A 14566-nucleotide genomic window follows, 5' to 3' on the forward strand; every position below is an offset into this window, starting at 1 on the left:
GGGGCTACCTTTGAAAAGTGTTTGGAAACTTCAGATCGTGCAGAATGCAGCTGCGAGAGCAGTCATGGGCTTACCTAGGTATGCCCATGTTTCGCCATCATTCCGCAGTCTGCATTGGTTGCCGATCAATGTCCGGTCACAATTCAAAGTGTTGGTTATGACCTATAAAGCCCTTCATGGCATTGGACCAGAATACCTCCGAGACCGCCTCCTGCCGCACGAATCCCAGCGACCGATTAGGTCCCACAGAGTGGGCCTTCTCCGGGTCCCGTCAACTAAACAATGTCGGTTGGCGGGCCCCAGGGGAAGAGCCTTCTCTGTGGCGGCCCCAACTCTCTGGAACCAATTCCCCCCAGAGATTAGAACTGCCCCTACTCTCCCTGCCTTCCGTAAAGTTCTTAAAACCCACCTCTGTCATCAGGCATGGGGGAACTGAAACATCTCCCCCGGGCATGTACAATTTATGTATGGTATGTTTGTGTGTGTGCTTGCTAGTATATTGGGGTTCTTTTTAAACTTTTTTAAATATTTAAATTTATTTGGATTTGTTACGATTTGTTTATGCCTTGTTGTGAGCCGCCCCGAGTCCGCGGAGAGGGGCAGCATACAAATCTAAATAATAAATAAATAAATAAAAACCAATCATACAACCAGAAGATTGAACTCCATTTTCACTACCCAACTGCATTCCCCCCCATCCAAGCAGTAACCCATCCCTGGTAATGTCACAATGCAAACTCGTGGCAAATGTAAAAGAAACCCATCCCTGTGTGGCTTGGAATCAGAGCTACCTGTTCTAAAGAACCAGCCTTAACAGGCAGCAACCCATCACTGCTCACCACACCCTCAGGTTAAAGATTCCCTTGAGAAACCCTGATGGAATAGAAAAATCTTGTTTTATTTCATCCAATGATTGGAGAAAGAAAATAAAATATTTCTGCTCTGGATCTCCACTGGCAATCTGCAGCCCAGTCTTCTGTTACCATCACCAGTGAAAATGTAGGCAGCAAGATGGTGTAAGTTGGGCACATATATATAGTGGGGTTTTGTTTAGGAAAAAAAGGGGTTGATTCTTCTTTGATTCTCTTCCTTGGTCAATAGATGTGGTCTGGCTGGAGATTTTCTTGTTTAATGTTTTTGGAAATCTTCGTCTGTTGAAGAAAAAGCATGCAAATTGTTAGAAACAAGATTCAGGCCACATTCTACAGCCAAGGATTGTCTCTACAGGTAGTCCTCAACTTACAACAGTTCATTTAGTGACTGTTCAAAGTTAGAAAGGCACTGAAAAGAGTGCATTATGACTATTTTTCACACTTAGAAACATAGAAGTCTGACGGCAGAAAAAGACCTCATGGTCCATCTAGTCTGCCCTTATACTATTTTCTGTATTTTGTCTTAGGATGGGTATATGTTTATCCCAGGCATGTTTAAATTTAGTTACTGTGGATTTATCTACCACGTCTGCTGGAAGTTTGTTCCAAAGATCTACTACTCTTTCAGTAAAATAATATTTTCTCATGTTGCTTTTGATCTTTCCCCCAACTAACTTCAGATTGTGTCCCCTTGTTCTTGTGTTCACTTTCCTATAAAAAACACTTCCTTCCTGGACCTTATTTAACCCTTTAATATATTTAAATGTTTCAATCATGTCCCCCCTTTTCCTTCTGTCCTCCAGACTATACAGATTGAGTTCATTAAGTCTTTCCTGATATGTTTTATGCTTAAGACCTTCCAGCATTCTTGTAGCCCGTCTTTAGACCCGTTCAATTTTGTCAATATCTTTTTGTAGGTGAGGTCTCCAGAACTGAACACTTTCAACCATTGTAGTGTCCCTCTGGTCATGTGATTTACATTTGTATACTTGACAACTGACTCACATTTACGATGGCTTCCGTGTGCTGGGGTCATGCGATTCCCTTTTGCAACCTTCTCATAACCGTGTGACAACCACGGATTCACTTAACAACAGTAGCAAGAAAAGTTGTAAAGTGGAGCGAACCCCACTTAACAAATTTCTCACTTAACAAAATAAATGTTGGGCTTAATTGTGATCGGTAAGTCGAGGACTACCTCTACTGATAAGATTGGAGTTTTGAAGGAGGAAAGATATGCCTGGCATTGGGAATTTTGACAAGAATTTATTGCTGTTTATACTCCACCTGTACTGCAGGGGGTGGTGTACTCCGATATGGCAAAATCATCTAGAAACACAAAAGAGGAAGAACTGTCAGAGTGCCTCACTTAATTTGGTCAATAGGCATCTGGGTCACTAGTCCTCATGGTTCATTAGATTGTTTTCAAGAACTGGTGGCAGCACCCTTATCACTTTGACAATGCCTTTGAAGTTTGGGGTAAACTTGGAAAAAGGAGATGGATGTTGAAAAAATAATAATAGAATTAAACATACTGATTAGGCCTCTCCCCACTGGGATTCCTTTCTTACCAGTTTCATAATAATCGTAGACTTTCACCAATGCAGGCTTCAGGCCCTGGACAGGAGTCTCCAGCTCAACCGTGAAGGAGTAACTCTGGCTTCGACTGCTGACCTGCAACCCGAGATAGATAACAGGACTATTCAAGAGGTGGCCAGGCTGGAAAAAAGTGTCTTCTCTGAAGCATGTAACTATGCATAGAGAATTAATGGGGACCTTCCACTTCCAGGGTATTTCCAAGTTCTCTAGTCACCTGATATTGTAAGACTAAAGACCCAAGGTGGGTTTCAGCAGATTCTGACCAATTCAGGAGAACAGGTAGCAGAAATTTTGAGTAGTTTAGAGAACCAGTAAATGCCACCTCTGACTGGCCCCACCCCCATCTATTCTCTGCCCCCTAAGTCCCAGAAGATCGAGATGAAATGGAGATTTTGCAGTATCCTTCACCTGCCATGCTCCTCAAACCACACCCACAGAACCAGTAATAAACTTTTTTGAATCCCACTAATGCCAAGGGAATATTTTGGCCATGTCCATAGAGCAGTGTTTCCCAACCTTGGCAACTTGAAGATCTCTGGACTTCACCTCCCAGAATTCCCCAGCCAGCATTTGCTGGCTGTGGAATTCTGGGAGTTGAAGTCCAAATACCTTCAAGTTGCCAAGGTTGGGAAACACTGCCATAGAAGAGCTCTGATTAGCTGACTCCTTCTTAGCTAGCCTCAGCTCTCTCCTGGGAATGTCCCTCAGAGAAGCCACAAACCTCCCATGCTGAAAGGGAAGGCCTAGAGAAGGGTTTCTCCATTTTATCAAATGCTCAAGCAGGAGATCCTATATAATTTCAGACAAACTGTTGTCTGATCTCTTTTTAAAAACCACCAGTAATGGAGTACCTACAACTTCTGGAGGCCGGTCGTTCCACTGATTAATTCTTCTAACTACTGGGAAGTTTCTCCTTAGTTGTAGGTTAGTTCTCTGCTTGATTAGTTCCCATCCATTGCTCCTTGTCCTGCCTTCAGCTGTTTTGGAGAATAGCTTGACCCTCTCTTCTTTGTAGCAGCACTTAAGATTTTGGAACACTGGCTGCACCTCAGTGGTGCAGTGGTTAGAGTGCAGTACTGCAGGCTACTTCTGCTGACTACCAGATGACTGCAGTTTGGCAGTTTGAATCTCACCAAGCTCAAGGTTGACTCAGTCTTCCATCCTACCAAGGTGCGTAAAATGAGGACCCAAAGTGTTGGAGGCAATATGCCGACTCTGTAGACTGCTTAGAGAGTGCTGTAAAGTCCTGTAAGTGGTCTATAAGTCTATGTGCTCTTGCTATTAGGGGTTTTCAGTTCAATCGTACAGAATATGAAGGATGTGTGCTTCTGTTTTATTTTTATAGTCATTATGTACACTGAAAATGAGGGTTCCGGCCCTGACCTGAAATCAGCTCCCCCCGGAGAGTTGTACTGTCTCCACCCTCCTCGCCTTCTGCAAGAGTCTTAAGACTCATTAATGCCGCCAGGCTTGGGGCAATTAGACCTTAGCCCCCTGACCGATGAATGTTACGTATGATTGTTGTTTGAGTGGGTATGATTGGTTTTTTTTAAATAATAATGGGTTTTATAGATTACTACATTTAGTGTTAAATTAATTAGAGTTAGACAACTATATTATATTGTTCTTTTTATGTGTTGTAAGCCGTCCCGAGTCTTCAAAGAGGGGCGCATATAAATCCAAATAAATAAATAAATAAAATTTAATTTTGTTGTACAAGGTGCAATGACTATAAAGTAAAGTATTGTTATCGTGTCACCATTAGTCCTTCTTTTCATTAAATTAGACACACCCAACTCCTGCACCTGTTCGTCATATGCTTTAGCTTCCTGTCCCCTAATTATCTTTGTTGCTCTTCTTTCAGGAGTCTCATCATCTCTTTAATATCATGGCAACCAAAACTAATTTTGTCACACGAGCCCCATCTTCTTGCAGGGAGGAAGGTTCCACCACCCCAGTTCTCACATGCCAGCCCCACTCACCTCTGACAAATACAGGAGGACCTGGTTGGTTGCAATTTCAGTCCTCTGGACCAAAAAACGTCCTTTCAGCTAGTGAAGAAAGGGAAAAGCTGATGTCATAATTCAAACTTTCTGGCTCGGAAAGAAGAAAAGGAAGGGGAGACCTCGTGGAGGACTACCAAACCACACCTGGCATTATCCATATGGAAGGGGAAGGGACTTTCTCTCAAAATGAAGAACTTAAGAGACGTAGGAATTGGAATGCACTATTGCAGACTAATTCTGCCCACTGCCAGGATCAAAATCCTGAACTTAGAAACATAGAAACATAGAAGTCTGACGGCTGAAAAAGACCTCATGGCCCATCTAGTCTGCCCTTATACTATTTTCTGTATTCTATCTTAGGATGGATATATGTTTATCCCAGGCATGTTTAAATTCAGTTACTGTGGATTTATCTACCACGTCTGCTGGAAGTTTGTTCCAAGGATCTACTACTCTTTCAGTGAAATAATATTTTGTCATGTTGCTTTTGATCTTTCCCCCAACTAACTTCAGATTGTGTCCCCCTGTTCTTGTGTTCACTTTCCTATTAAAAACACTTCCCTCCTGAACCTTATTTAACCCTTTAACATATTGAAATGTTTTGATCATGTCCCCCCTTTTCCTTCTGTCCTCCAGACTATACAGATTGAGTTCATTAAGTCTTTCCTGATACATTTTATGCTTAAGACCTTCCACCATTTTTGTATCCCTTCTTTGGACCCGTTCAATTTTGTCAATACAGTGATTCCTCGAGTTTCACGATCTCGATCTTCGCGAAACGCTATATCGTGATTTTTCCACCCGATGACGTCACTCTCTTCCTTCCTTTCTCATCTTTCTCTCTCTCTCTCTTTCTCTCTCTTGCTTCTTCCTCTCTCACACTCTCTTCCTCCCTCTCTCATCTCTTTCTTTCCTTCTCTCTCTTTCTCTATCTCTCCCCCTCTTGCTGGCGGGCGGGCGGGCGAGCGGGGGCATCAGCGTTCGGCCGCCCAGCAGCTGATCTGCTCGGTAGCGCAGCAGCAGCGAGGAGCCGAATCGGGCTTTCCCCTTTGTGTGGGCGGCGGGGAAACCCCGATCTTCGTCTGCTCGCTGCTGCTGCGCTACCGAGCAGATCAGCTGCTGGGCGGCCGCAGCAGCAGCGAGCAGACGAAGATCGGGGTTTCCCCGCCGCCCACGCAAAGGGGAAAGCCCGATTCGGCTCCTCGCTGCTGCTGCGCTACCGAGCAGATCAGCTGCTGGGCGGCCGAAGGAACCTTCCCTGGGTCTTCCCCACCGCCCACGAAAACTCCACCATCTGCGCATGCACGGTCATGAAAAAAAGGGCGCGCATGCGCAGATGGTGTTTTTACTTCCACAACCCTACATCGCGAAAAATCGATTATCACGAGGGGTCTTGGAACGGAACCCTCGCGATAATCGAGAGATCACTGTATCTTTTTGTAGGTGAGGTCTCCAGAACTGAACACAGTATTCCAAATGTGGTCTCACCAGCACTCTATATAGCGGGATCATAATCTCCCTCTTCCTGCTTGTTATACCTCTAGCTATGCAGCCGAGCATCCTACTTGCTTTCCCTACCGCCTGACTGCACTGTTCACCCATTTTGAGACTGTCAGAAATCACTACCCCTAAATCCTTTTCTTCTGAAGTTTTTGCTAACACAGAACTGCCAATACAATACTCATATTGAGGATTCCTTTTCCCCAAGTGCATTATTTTACATTTGGAAACATTAAACTGCAGTTTCCATTGCTTTGACCATTTATCTAGTAAAGCTAAATCATTTACCATATTACAGACGCCTCCAGGAATATCAACCCTATTGTCATTGGCAAATAGGCAAATCTTCCCTACCAAACCTTCTCCTATGTCACTCACAAACATTTTAAAAAGAATATTAAAACTTTATTAAGTTCTACATTTTTACTGACACTCCAAAGACTATGGATATATTGCTGTGGGCTGGGCTGAATGAGGCTAATAAGTCTTCCTGCTGTGTCTTTGAAGGCTGAAACAAAATTGTTTGATGTCAATCTGAATGCCAGGGCTCATGAATCCCACATACTGATTTGATGCTTCAAGATATAGCAATGGCAACAACTATTTTTCATAGAATATTAAATCTCTTAATGTCCAGTTTGCCAAGAACCAAAATTCTTTAGAGCAATGAAAAAGGTCATTACCTTAATTTAGCTATACCTCTTTTCTTTTTCAACACTTACGGCATAGATATAAATATATCTTATTTTCTCTATTTACTCCTTTTCCCTTTTTCTTTTTTTTCTACCGAAATATTACTGATACACCCAATAATATATTGATACACCTAGTCATATTTTCTGATAATCTCTGCTACCTATGCAGATTCCCTCTTCATTTCCCCCCACTTATTTAACTTTATATATATATATATACCTTTCCTCTGCGCAATATTTCATATAAATCTAATCTTATTTTTCTACTTACCTTTCTACAAATAAGTCTTTTACTACTCTTACTAATACTTATTATTCTTATGAGCTTTAATTAATACGGTAAGATAGATAAATGAATTATTTATAGTAATAAGATACAAATGTGAATATTGAAATTCTGTTCCATTTTATTACATATATTATGAAATATAATATCATGTGATAAATACCCTTACCCATTTTGAATTTATGTACCCCCCCTTTTTCCTTCCCCCCATTTATCCCTTGTTAATTAATAAATTTTATTTAAAAGAAAAAAAGAAAAAGGTCATTACCAACTTTACGGTTGATTTCACCGGAATGTATCCAGAGAGCATCTTAATCTGGACAATTGCCATGTTGGAAACCACGCGTTGGCCAGTGTAACTGGTAAATCAGAAAAAAGAAAGATGCTATGTCACATTTTTTTAAAAAGCAAAAGTGCACAATTTTGTCAGAATTTGTTGCAGAAAATTAAATCCAGAATGCACACACAGGCAGTCTAATGCAGCAGGATTCATTTAAATAAGAAACTTCTTTATATACAAGAACAAGCTGATGACCCGGATATGTTTTAATCCTAATCAACCCCATCTCCCGTGCATGTGTACATGAACCCCTCTGATAGTCATTTTTTAAAAAAATCAATTCAAATAATAGATAGACAGGCAGACAGGCAGGCAGACAGACAATACCAATGTAGATTATTCTACAAGCAAACACACAGGCAGGAGAGAACAGTAAGTTTCATTTCAGAGTTCAGAGTGGATTGAGAGTACAGAGTGGGCTGAGCCATGCCCATCCTTCTAGCTTCAGTTTTGATTCTCTGCACAGACTCAGATGTGTTTAGCTCCCATTAGCTGATTTAGTTGGTATATTTATTCATTGGCTGACCTTGTTACCATTGGCTTTCCCAGCTCATGAATGTTCTAAAAGACTTAAGGGCAAAATGGTGCCAGTTCACAAAAGTTTGGGTGTGTCCATCCTTCCCATGCTGCCATTGAATGGAACTTCTGGAGTGCAGAATATTGGCTTTTCAGAAGGTGGCAGAGCTGTGTTGTGGCCCTCGAACCCTTAGAAATTGCCCATCCCTTTGGTATTCCCAAAGAGGAAGAGGTTATTAAGAAAATATTAGATTGCACTGAAATGGCTATGATGACAAGATGGTTAAATAACCAAGAAGAATCAGAATTTTATGAGATTTGGAACAAAGTGTATATATGGATAGATAAGAAGAAGAAGTAAAAGTTAAAGCTAGGTGAGAATTGATTGTTATGATTTAAATTTTGAGTTGTTATTTTGTCTATATATGAAGGTTTTTTATATAAGGTTAAACAAAATTTCTTCTTTTCACTGAAATTAATATGTTGACTTAAGGTATTAATAATGTATTCTTCTTTCTGTAATGTAATTTGACTTCTAGAACAAGAGGGGTAATTGCAACCCCAATTTTATGTTAAATGTGTATTTGTGTGTATGTCAATGTTTATGAAAAAATTAATAAAGTATATATAAAAAAAGAAAAAAGAAATTGCCCATCCCTGGAAGACAAGTACTGACTAGATAGCAAGAAGAGGTTCCCTTTCCCTCATGCAGATGCCCCATATATTCAGCATTGACTCATTACCTGACGTTGATAGCAATGTCAAAGGTCTGGTGGGCTTTGGGTCCTGTGCAATTTTGGGGAATCGTCTGCACTTGCAATTTGAATGGTGCCTCCTCCTGGGCTGGCTGGATGTTGTACCTCAAGCTGGTCTGAAAAGGAAGCAGCACATTCACGTCTTGTCTCTGAATACCTGCTGTGAGTGAGATGCATGGATGAGATGTAAATGCAGAAGGGGCCATAGAGGGGGAGAAGCCATCACTTCACAGAGGCAAGGAACAGAGATCAGGGACTGTTCAACCTACAGCAAGCACCACTGGAATTTGTCTGAAGTTAATCCTCTAAATTGAGTCACCAAGAGACAGATGTTCTTTACTGTCAAGGGCATCAGGGGATACAGTTTCTGTTCTGCCCCAGTTACAAATGTTAACAAACATACAGTTTGAACGAACTTAATTTAATTAATAAACCACTATTAATACCTGGCAGTAGTAGAGACACATACACACAAATCTAAAAGCAATCTTTTCTTACAAACAACTCAGCTGCTAACCAATCGTCATTAGCAGCTGGCATAGGTTCATCAAGTTTTAAATCAGAGCAACACAATTATTTTCTCATGAAGTTTCAAAGGCTTTGCAAAATGCCTACAAGCCTTCCTTGCTCCATAGTGTCATCCCCAAACCCCCAACACTTTACCCTTAGATTATCTACGGTTGACCTATCCAGATTCCTAAGAGGTCAGTAAGGGGCGAGTACAAGTGCACTAGAGTGCCTTCCGTCCCCTGTCCTATTGCTCTACTATATCTCCTATACCTTTCTTCTATTCCTATATCTCTTCTTCTATTCTTTCATTGATATGTTCTATTACTATACCTTCTTTTCTATTCTTTCTTAGATATATTTTACTATGAGTATCTCCTCTATAACCTTCATCATGCATTTTACTATGTGTATATAGATATATACCCACTAAAATCCTCATTGTGTATTGGACTAACTAACTAAACAAACAAACAAACAAATAAATAAATAAATAAATAAACAAATAAACAAATAAACAAACAAACAAACAAACAAACAAACAAACAAACAAATAAACAAATAAACAAATAAACAAATAAACAAACAAACAAACAAACAAACAAACAAACAAATAAACAAATAAACAAATAAACAAATAAACAAATAAACAAATAAACAAATAAACAAATAAACAAATAAACAAATAAACAAATAAACAAATAAACAAATAAACAAATAAACAAATAAACAAATAAACAAATAAACAAATAAACAAATAAACAAATAAACAAATAAACAAATAAACAAACAAACAAACAAACAAACAAACAAACAAACAAATAAACAAACAAATAAATTCACAAGAAACTCAGGCAGGATACACAATTCTAAAATGTTGTTTCCTGCAGCCTTTCAGCTACCTCTGCTGTCCTTAAGTAGACTATGGGAGTGGCCAATTAGCCCCAAGTCTTACTCCCGAGGAGACCTCCTCTGGAGTAATCACTCCTGCTTCTTGGCAGCTTTGCATACTCTTGCATTAAGAAGAGGAGAAGCCTCTTCTTTCTCATCCCTGCCAAGAGATACTGGAGGTTCTGAAGGCCCTGGATGAACCTCTGCCTCTGCACTGAGTCCTTGCCCATCTACTCACTGTCTGACTTGGATGCCAGCTGCACAGGCCACTGGCCCATCACCAAAAAAGCTTCTAGAGTTGTTAACCTGATCCTATGCAGCTTCTGCTCAGGCAATCTCACAATACTAACAAGAGCCTACAAAACTTTTGCCAGACCCATCTTAGACTACTGCTCATCTGTCTGGAACCCATACCATATCTCAGACATCAACACCCTTGAAAATGTCCAAAGATATTTCACTAGAAGAGCCCTTCACTCCTCGACTCGAAACAGAATATCCTATGAAAATAGACTAACAATCCTGGGCCTAGAAAGCCTAGAACTACGGCGCCTAAAACACGATTTGAGTATTGCCCACAAGATCATATGCTGCAACGTCCTACCGGTCAATGACTACTTCAGCTTCAACCGCAATAACACAAAAGCACGCAACAGATTCAAGTTAATACGAACCGCTCCAAACTTGACTGTAAAAAATATGATTTCAACAATCGAGTTATCGAAGCGTGGAACTCATTACCGGACTCAATTGTGTCAACCCCTAACCCCCAAAATTTCTCCCTTAGACTCTCCATGATTGACCTCTCCAGGTTCCTAAGAGGCCAGTAAGGGGCGTAGATAAGTGCACAGGTGTGCCTTTCGTCCCCTGTCCAATTGTCTTTCCTTTCTTTCACCTATCATATAGATTCTCTTCCTTTCATATATCCTCTCCTCTAAGTTCACTTTTACCCTTATATATATTACTACATGTCTATTTTCTTCCTATGTATTTGTGTATTGGACAAATGAATAAATAAACAAATAAATAAACTTGGAGATATCCTACAAAAGGGCTGTGTCTTCAAGCTCCACTTTCTGGATAGGATTGTGGGGAACCTGAAGGCTATCCAAGAACATTCATATCAGTGCCATGGTGGCACAGTGGTTAGAATGCTAACTCTGGTCAGCAGGCTAACTCTGCTGACTGCCTGCAGTTCGATTCTCATTGGCTCAAGGTTGATTCAGCCTTCCATCCTTCCAAGATTGGTAAAATGAGGGCCCATATTATTGGGGGCAATAGGCTGACTCTTTAAACCGCTTAGAGAGGCCTGTAAAGCACTGTGAAGCAATATATAAGTCTAAGTGCCATTGCTGTTGCTATATCTCCTTCCAGTACAAAATCTTCTGTATTGATGCCTTATTCAGATCATTTACACAGATAGTCCTTGACTTACAACCACAACTGAGCCCCACATTTCTATGGATAAGCAAGACAGTTGTTAAATGAACGATGCCCAATTTCACGACCTTAATTGCCACAGTTATTAAATGAATTAGTGAAGTTGTTAAGTTAGCAACATGGTCATGAAGTGAACCTGGCTTCCCCATTGACTTTGCTTGTGAGAAGGTTGCAAAAGATGATCACATGACCCTGGGACATTGCAAATGGTCATAAATGTGAACCAGTTGCTGAATTTTGATCACATGACTATGGGGAAGCTGCAATGATTATAAGTGTGAAAAGCGGTCATAAGTACATTTTTCAATGCTTTTGTAATTTCAAATGGTTGCTAACTGAATGTTTGTAAGGCGAGGACCACTTGTATAACTTTTCACTCTGTCCAAGCAATCTTTACAAAGATTTTCTTCCTCAATAGCTGGCTCAATACAGTATCAACAGTAAAGACCTTCAAATCTTTAGGTTCAACCATATTGCAAGATCTAAAATGGACACCTAATATCAAAAACATTGTAAAAAAAGCATAACAAAGAATATTCTTTCTACACCAACTCAGAAAGTTCAAACTACCCAAGGAGCTGCTGATATAGTTCTACAGAGGAATTATTGAGTCTGTCATCTGCACCTCTATAACTGTCCGGTTCGGTTCTGCAACCCAACAAGATCGACACAGACTTCAGAGGAGAATCAGAACTGCAGAAAAAACAATTGCTGCCAACCTGCCTTCCATTGAGGATCTGTATACTGCACAAGTCAAAAAGAGGGCATTTAAAATATTTACTGACCCATCACATCCTGAACACAAATTGTTTCAACTCCTACCCTCAAAACGTCGTTGCAGAGCACTGCACACCAAGACAACTAGACACAAGGACAATTTCCCCCCGAATGCCATCACTCTGCTAAACAAATAATTCCCTCAACACTGTCAAACTATTTTCTAATTCTGCACTTCTATTAATCTTCTCATCGTTCCCATCACCCATCTTCTCCTACAAATAACTGTATGGCTGTAACTTTGTTGCTTGTATCCTTATAATTTATGTTGACTGGTTCCTAATATGATTTGATTGCTTATTTGTACCCAGACTATCATTAAGTTTTGTACCTTATGATTCTTGACGAATTTATCTTTTCTTTTATGTACACTGATAGCAAATGCACCAAGACAAATTCCTTGTGTATCCACTTGGCCAATAAAACTCTATTCTATTCTATTCTATTCTCAGGAGACTCACCTGCATAAAGATGCAACCGGTCACCTCAGCTGTGTAGTCCCCTGGCACTTGGGGCAGATCATGGCACTGAAGCAATAAAGAGTTGGTGCTGTCTACATGGAATTGTGTCAGGACAGTACTTCCAGAGCTCAAGGTCACTCCGGCATCAACTCCATCCTTGGAATAAGTAATTGTTCTGTACTGGCAGAGGGCCTGGAGAGCCACCACTGTATCCTGCAAGAGAACACAAAGCTAGTACATCTTTCTTCGATGACTCATCACAGCTGGAATTCTGGGAACTAAGACTCAGCACAACTGGAAGACACAACGGAGATAACGTCAGGTCCTCCAAGTTGATGCAGGGAGTATTAGAGCATCTTGATTTTATTTTATTTTATTGGATTTGTATGCCACCCCTCTCCGCAGACTCAGGGCGGCTAACAACAGTAGTAAAACAACATATGACAATCCAATATTAAAACAGTTAAAAGCCCTTATTGTAAAACCAAACATACAGACAGACACACCATGCATAAAATTGTAAAGACCTAGGGGGAAAGAGTATCTCAGTTCCCCCATGCCTGGCAGCAGAGGTGGGTTTTAAGAAGCTTACGAAAGGCAAGGAGGGTGGGAGCAATTCTAATCTCTGGGGGGAGTTGGTTCCAGAGGGACGGGGCTGCCACAGAGAAGGCTCTTCCCCTGGGTCCCGCCAAGCGACATTGTTTAGTTGACGGGACCTGGAGAAGACCCACTCTGTGGGACCTAACTCGTCGCTGGGATTTGTGCAGCAGAAGGCGGTCCCTCAGATAGTCTTCCAAGTATCCTCTGAGAATCTGTGGGGAGACAACGTACCTGCGTAGAAGAGAATCCTCCGTTGGGATTCTGTTGGTTGCTCAACCATTTGACAATGGCAGTTGCTGTCACCAATTCTTCCTGGGATGGGGACGGTTGTTTGGCCACGTAAGCAAGGAGAATGTAGGAGGTCATCTCTACCTCAGCAGAGGGTGCCCTGGGGTAGTAGTATGGAAGATCGAGGGTCTTCTTTTGCTTCTCAGGTCTCTCCCAGTGGATGGAGCCATCCTCTTCAGAAAGAGAATGAAGGGTTTTAGCATTGGGTTGCCCCATTCAGGCAGCACCAGAGGCCTCCAACATTGACCAAGCATCTTTGGCTTCTCCAGGATATTGTATTGCACTTAACAGAATAGCAGAGTGAAGGGACCTTGGAGGACTTCTAGTCTAAACCATTGCTCAAGTAGGAACTACTATATCAGCGGTGAAATCCTGCTGACAGGTTCTGGAGAACCCATAGCGGAAATTGTGAATAGTTTGGAGAACCCACCAATACCACTGCTGGCTGGCCCCAGAATGGGGTGGTAATGGGGATTTTACAGTGTCCTTCTCCTGCCAGGTCCACCATGCCCACCAAGCCATGCCCACAGAACCGCTAGTAAAAAAAACTGGATTTCACCACTGTCATAAACCATTTTAAAGAAAATTGAGCTACTTGCCTAATCTGTTATCATACTGAACCTTGTGGGTTCAGTACAAAACCTTAAAACGTTACTGTACTCCTCAACAAATAATGCTGTCTATCATTTGCCCTTTTTGTGGCTATTCAAATACAGTGATACCTTGTCTTACGAACTTAATTGGTTCCAGGACAAGGTTCGTAAGGTGAAACGTTCGTAAGATGAAACAATATTTCCCATAGGAATCAATGTAAAAGCAAATAATGTGTGCAAATCCTTCAGGAAAATCCCAAACTTTAGAAGGGAGGCGAACAGAGGGCAGGGAGGAGCAGCTAAAGGGGGTGGGTGGAAGAAGCAAGGCTAGGCTAAAGGGTGAGTGGGAAGGAAGAAAGGCAAGGGGGCGCCCCTCCCTTTTCTTTCTTCAAAAGACACCCTTTCAGTGCCTCTGCAAGCTTGCTGTTCTCCTACTTTTG

General features: G+C 41.3%; 1 protein-coding gene across 1 annotated transcript in view; it reads right to left on the reverse strand.

Annotated features, from left to right (window-relative positions):
* Window positions 1–877: 877 nt before the first annotated feature.
* LOC139159655 (alpha-2-macroglobulin-like) overlaps window positions 878–14566 on the reverse strand; it is a 105111-nt gene continuing 91422 nt past the window's right edge. The window contains exons 29-36 of the mRNA XM_070736968.1: window positions 13477–13706; window positions 12646–12858; window positions 8558–8685; window positions 7227–7317; window positions 4454–4522; window positions 2444–2546; window positions 2160–2201; window positions 878–1151 (exon numbers count right to left, since the gene is read on the reverse strand). Coding sequence (XP_070593069.1) covers window positions 1129–1151; window positions 2160–2201; window positions 2444–2546; window positions 4454–4522; window positions 7227–7317; window positions 8558–8685; window positions 12646–12858; window positions 13477–13706 — 899 coding nt within the window. The 3' untranslated portion in view covers window positions 878–1128. The remainder of the gene's footprint in view (window positions 1152–2159; window positions 2202–2443; window positions 2547–4453; window positions 4523–7226; window positions 7318–8557; window positions 8686–12645; window positions 12859–13476; window positions 13707–14566) is intronic.

The sequence above is a fragment of the Erythrolamprus reginae genome, chromosome 2 (genome assembly GCF_031021105.1).
Source record: "Erythrolamprus reginae isolate rEryReg1 chromosome 2, rEryReg1.hap1, whole genome shotgun sequence".
NCBI classification, from domain to species: Eukaryota; Metazoa; Chordata; class Lepidosauria; order Squamata; family Dipsadidae; genus Erythrolamprus; species Erythrolamprus reginae.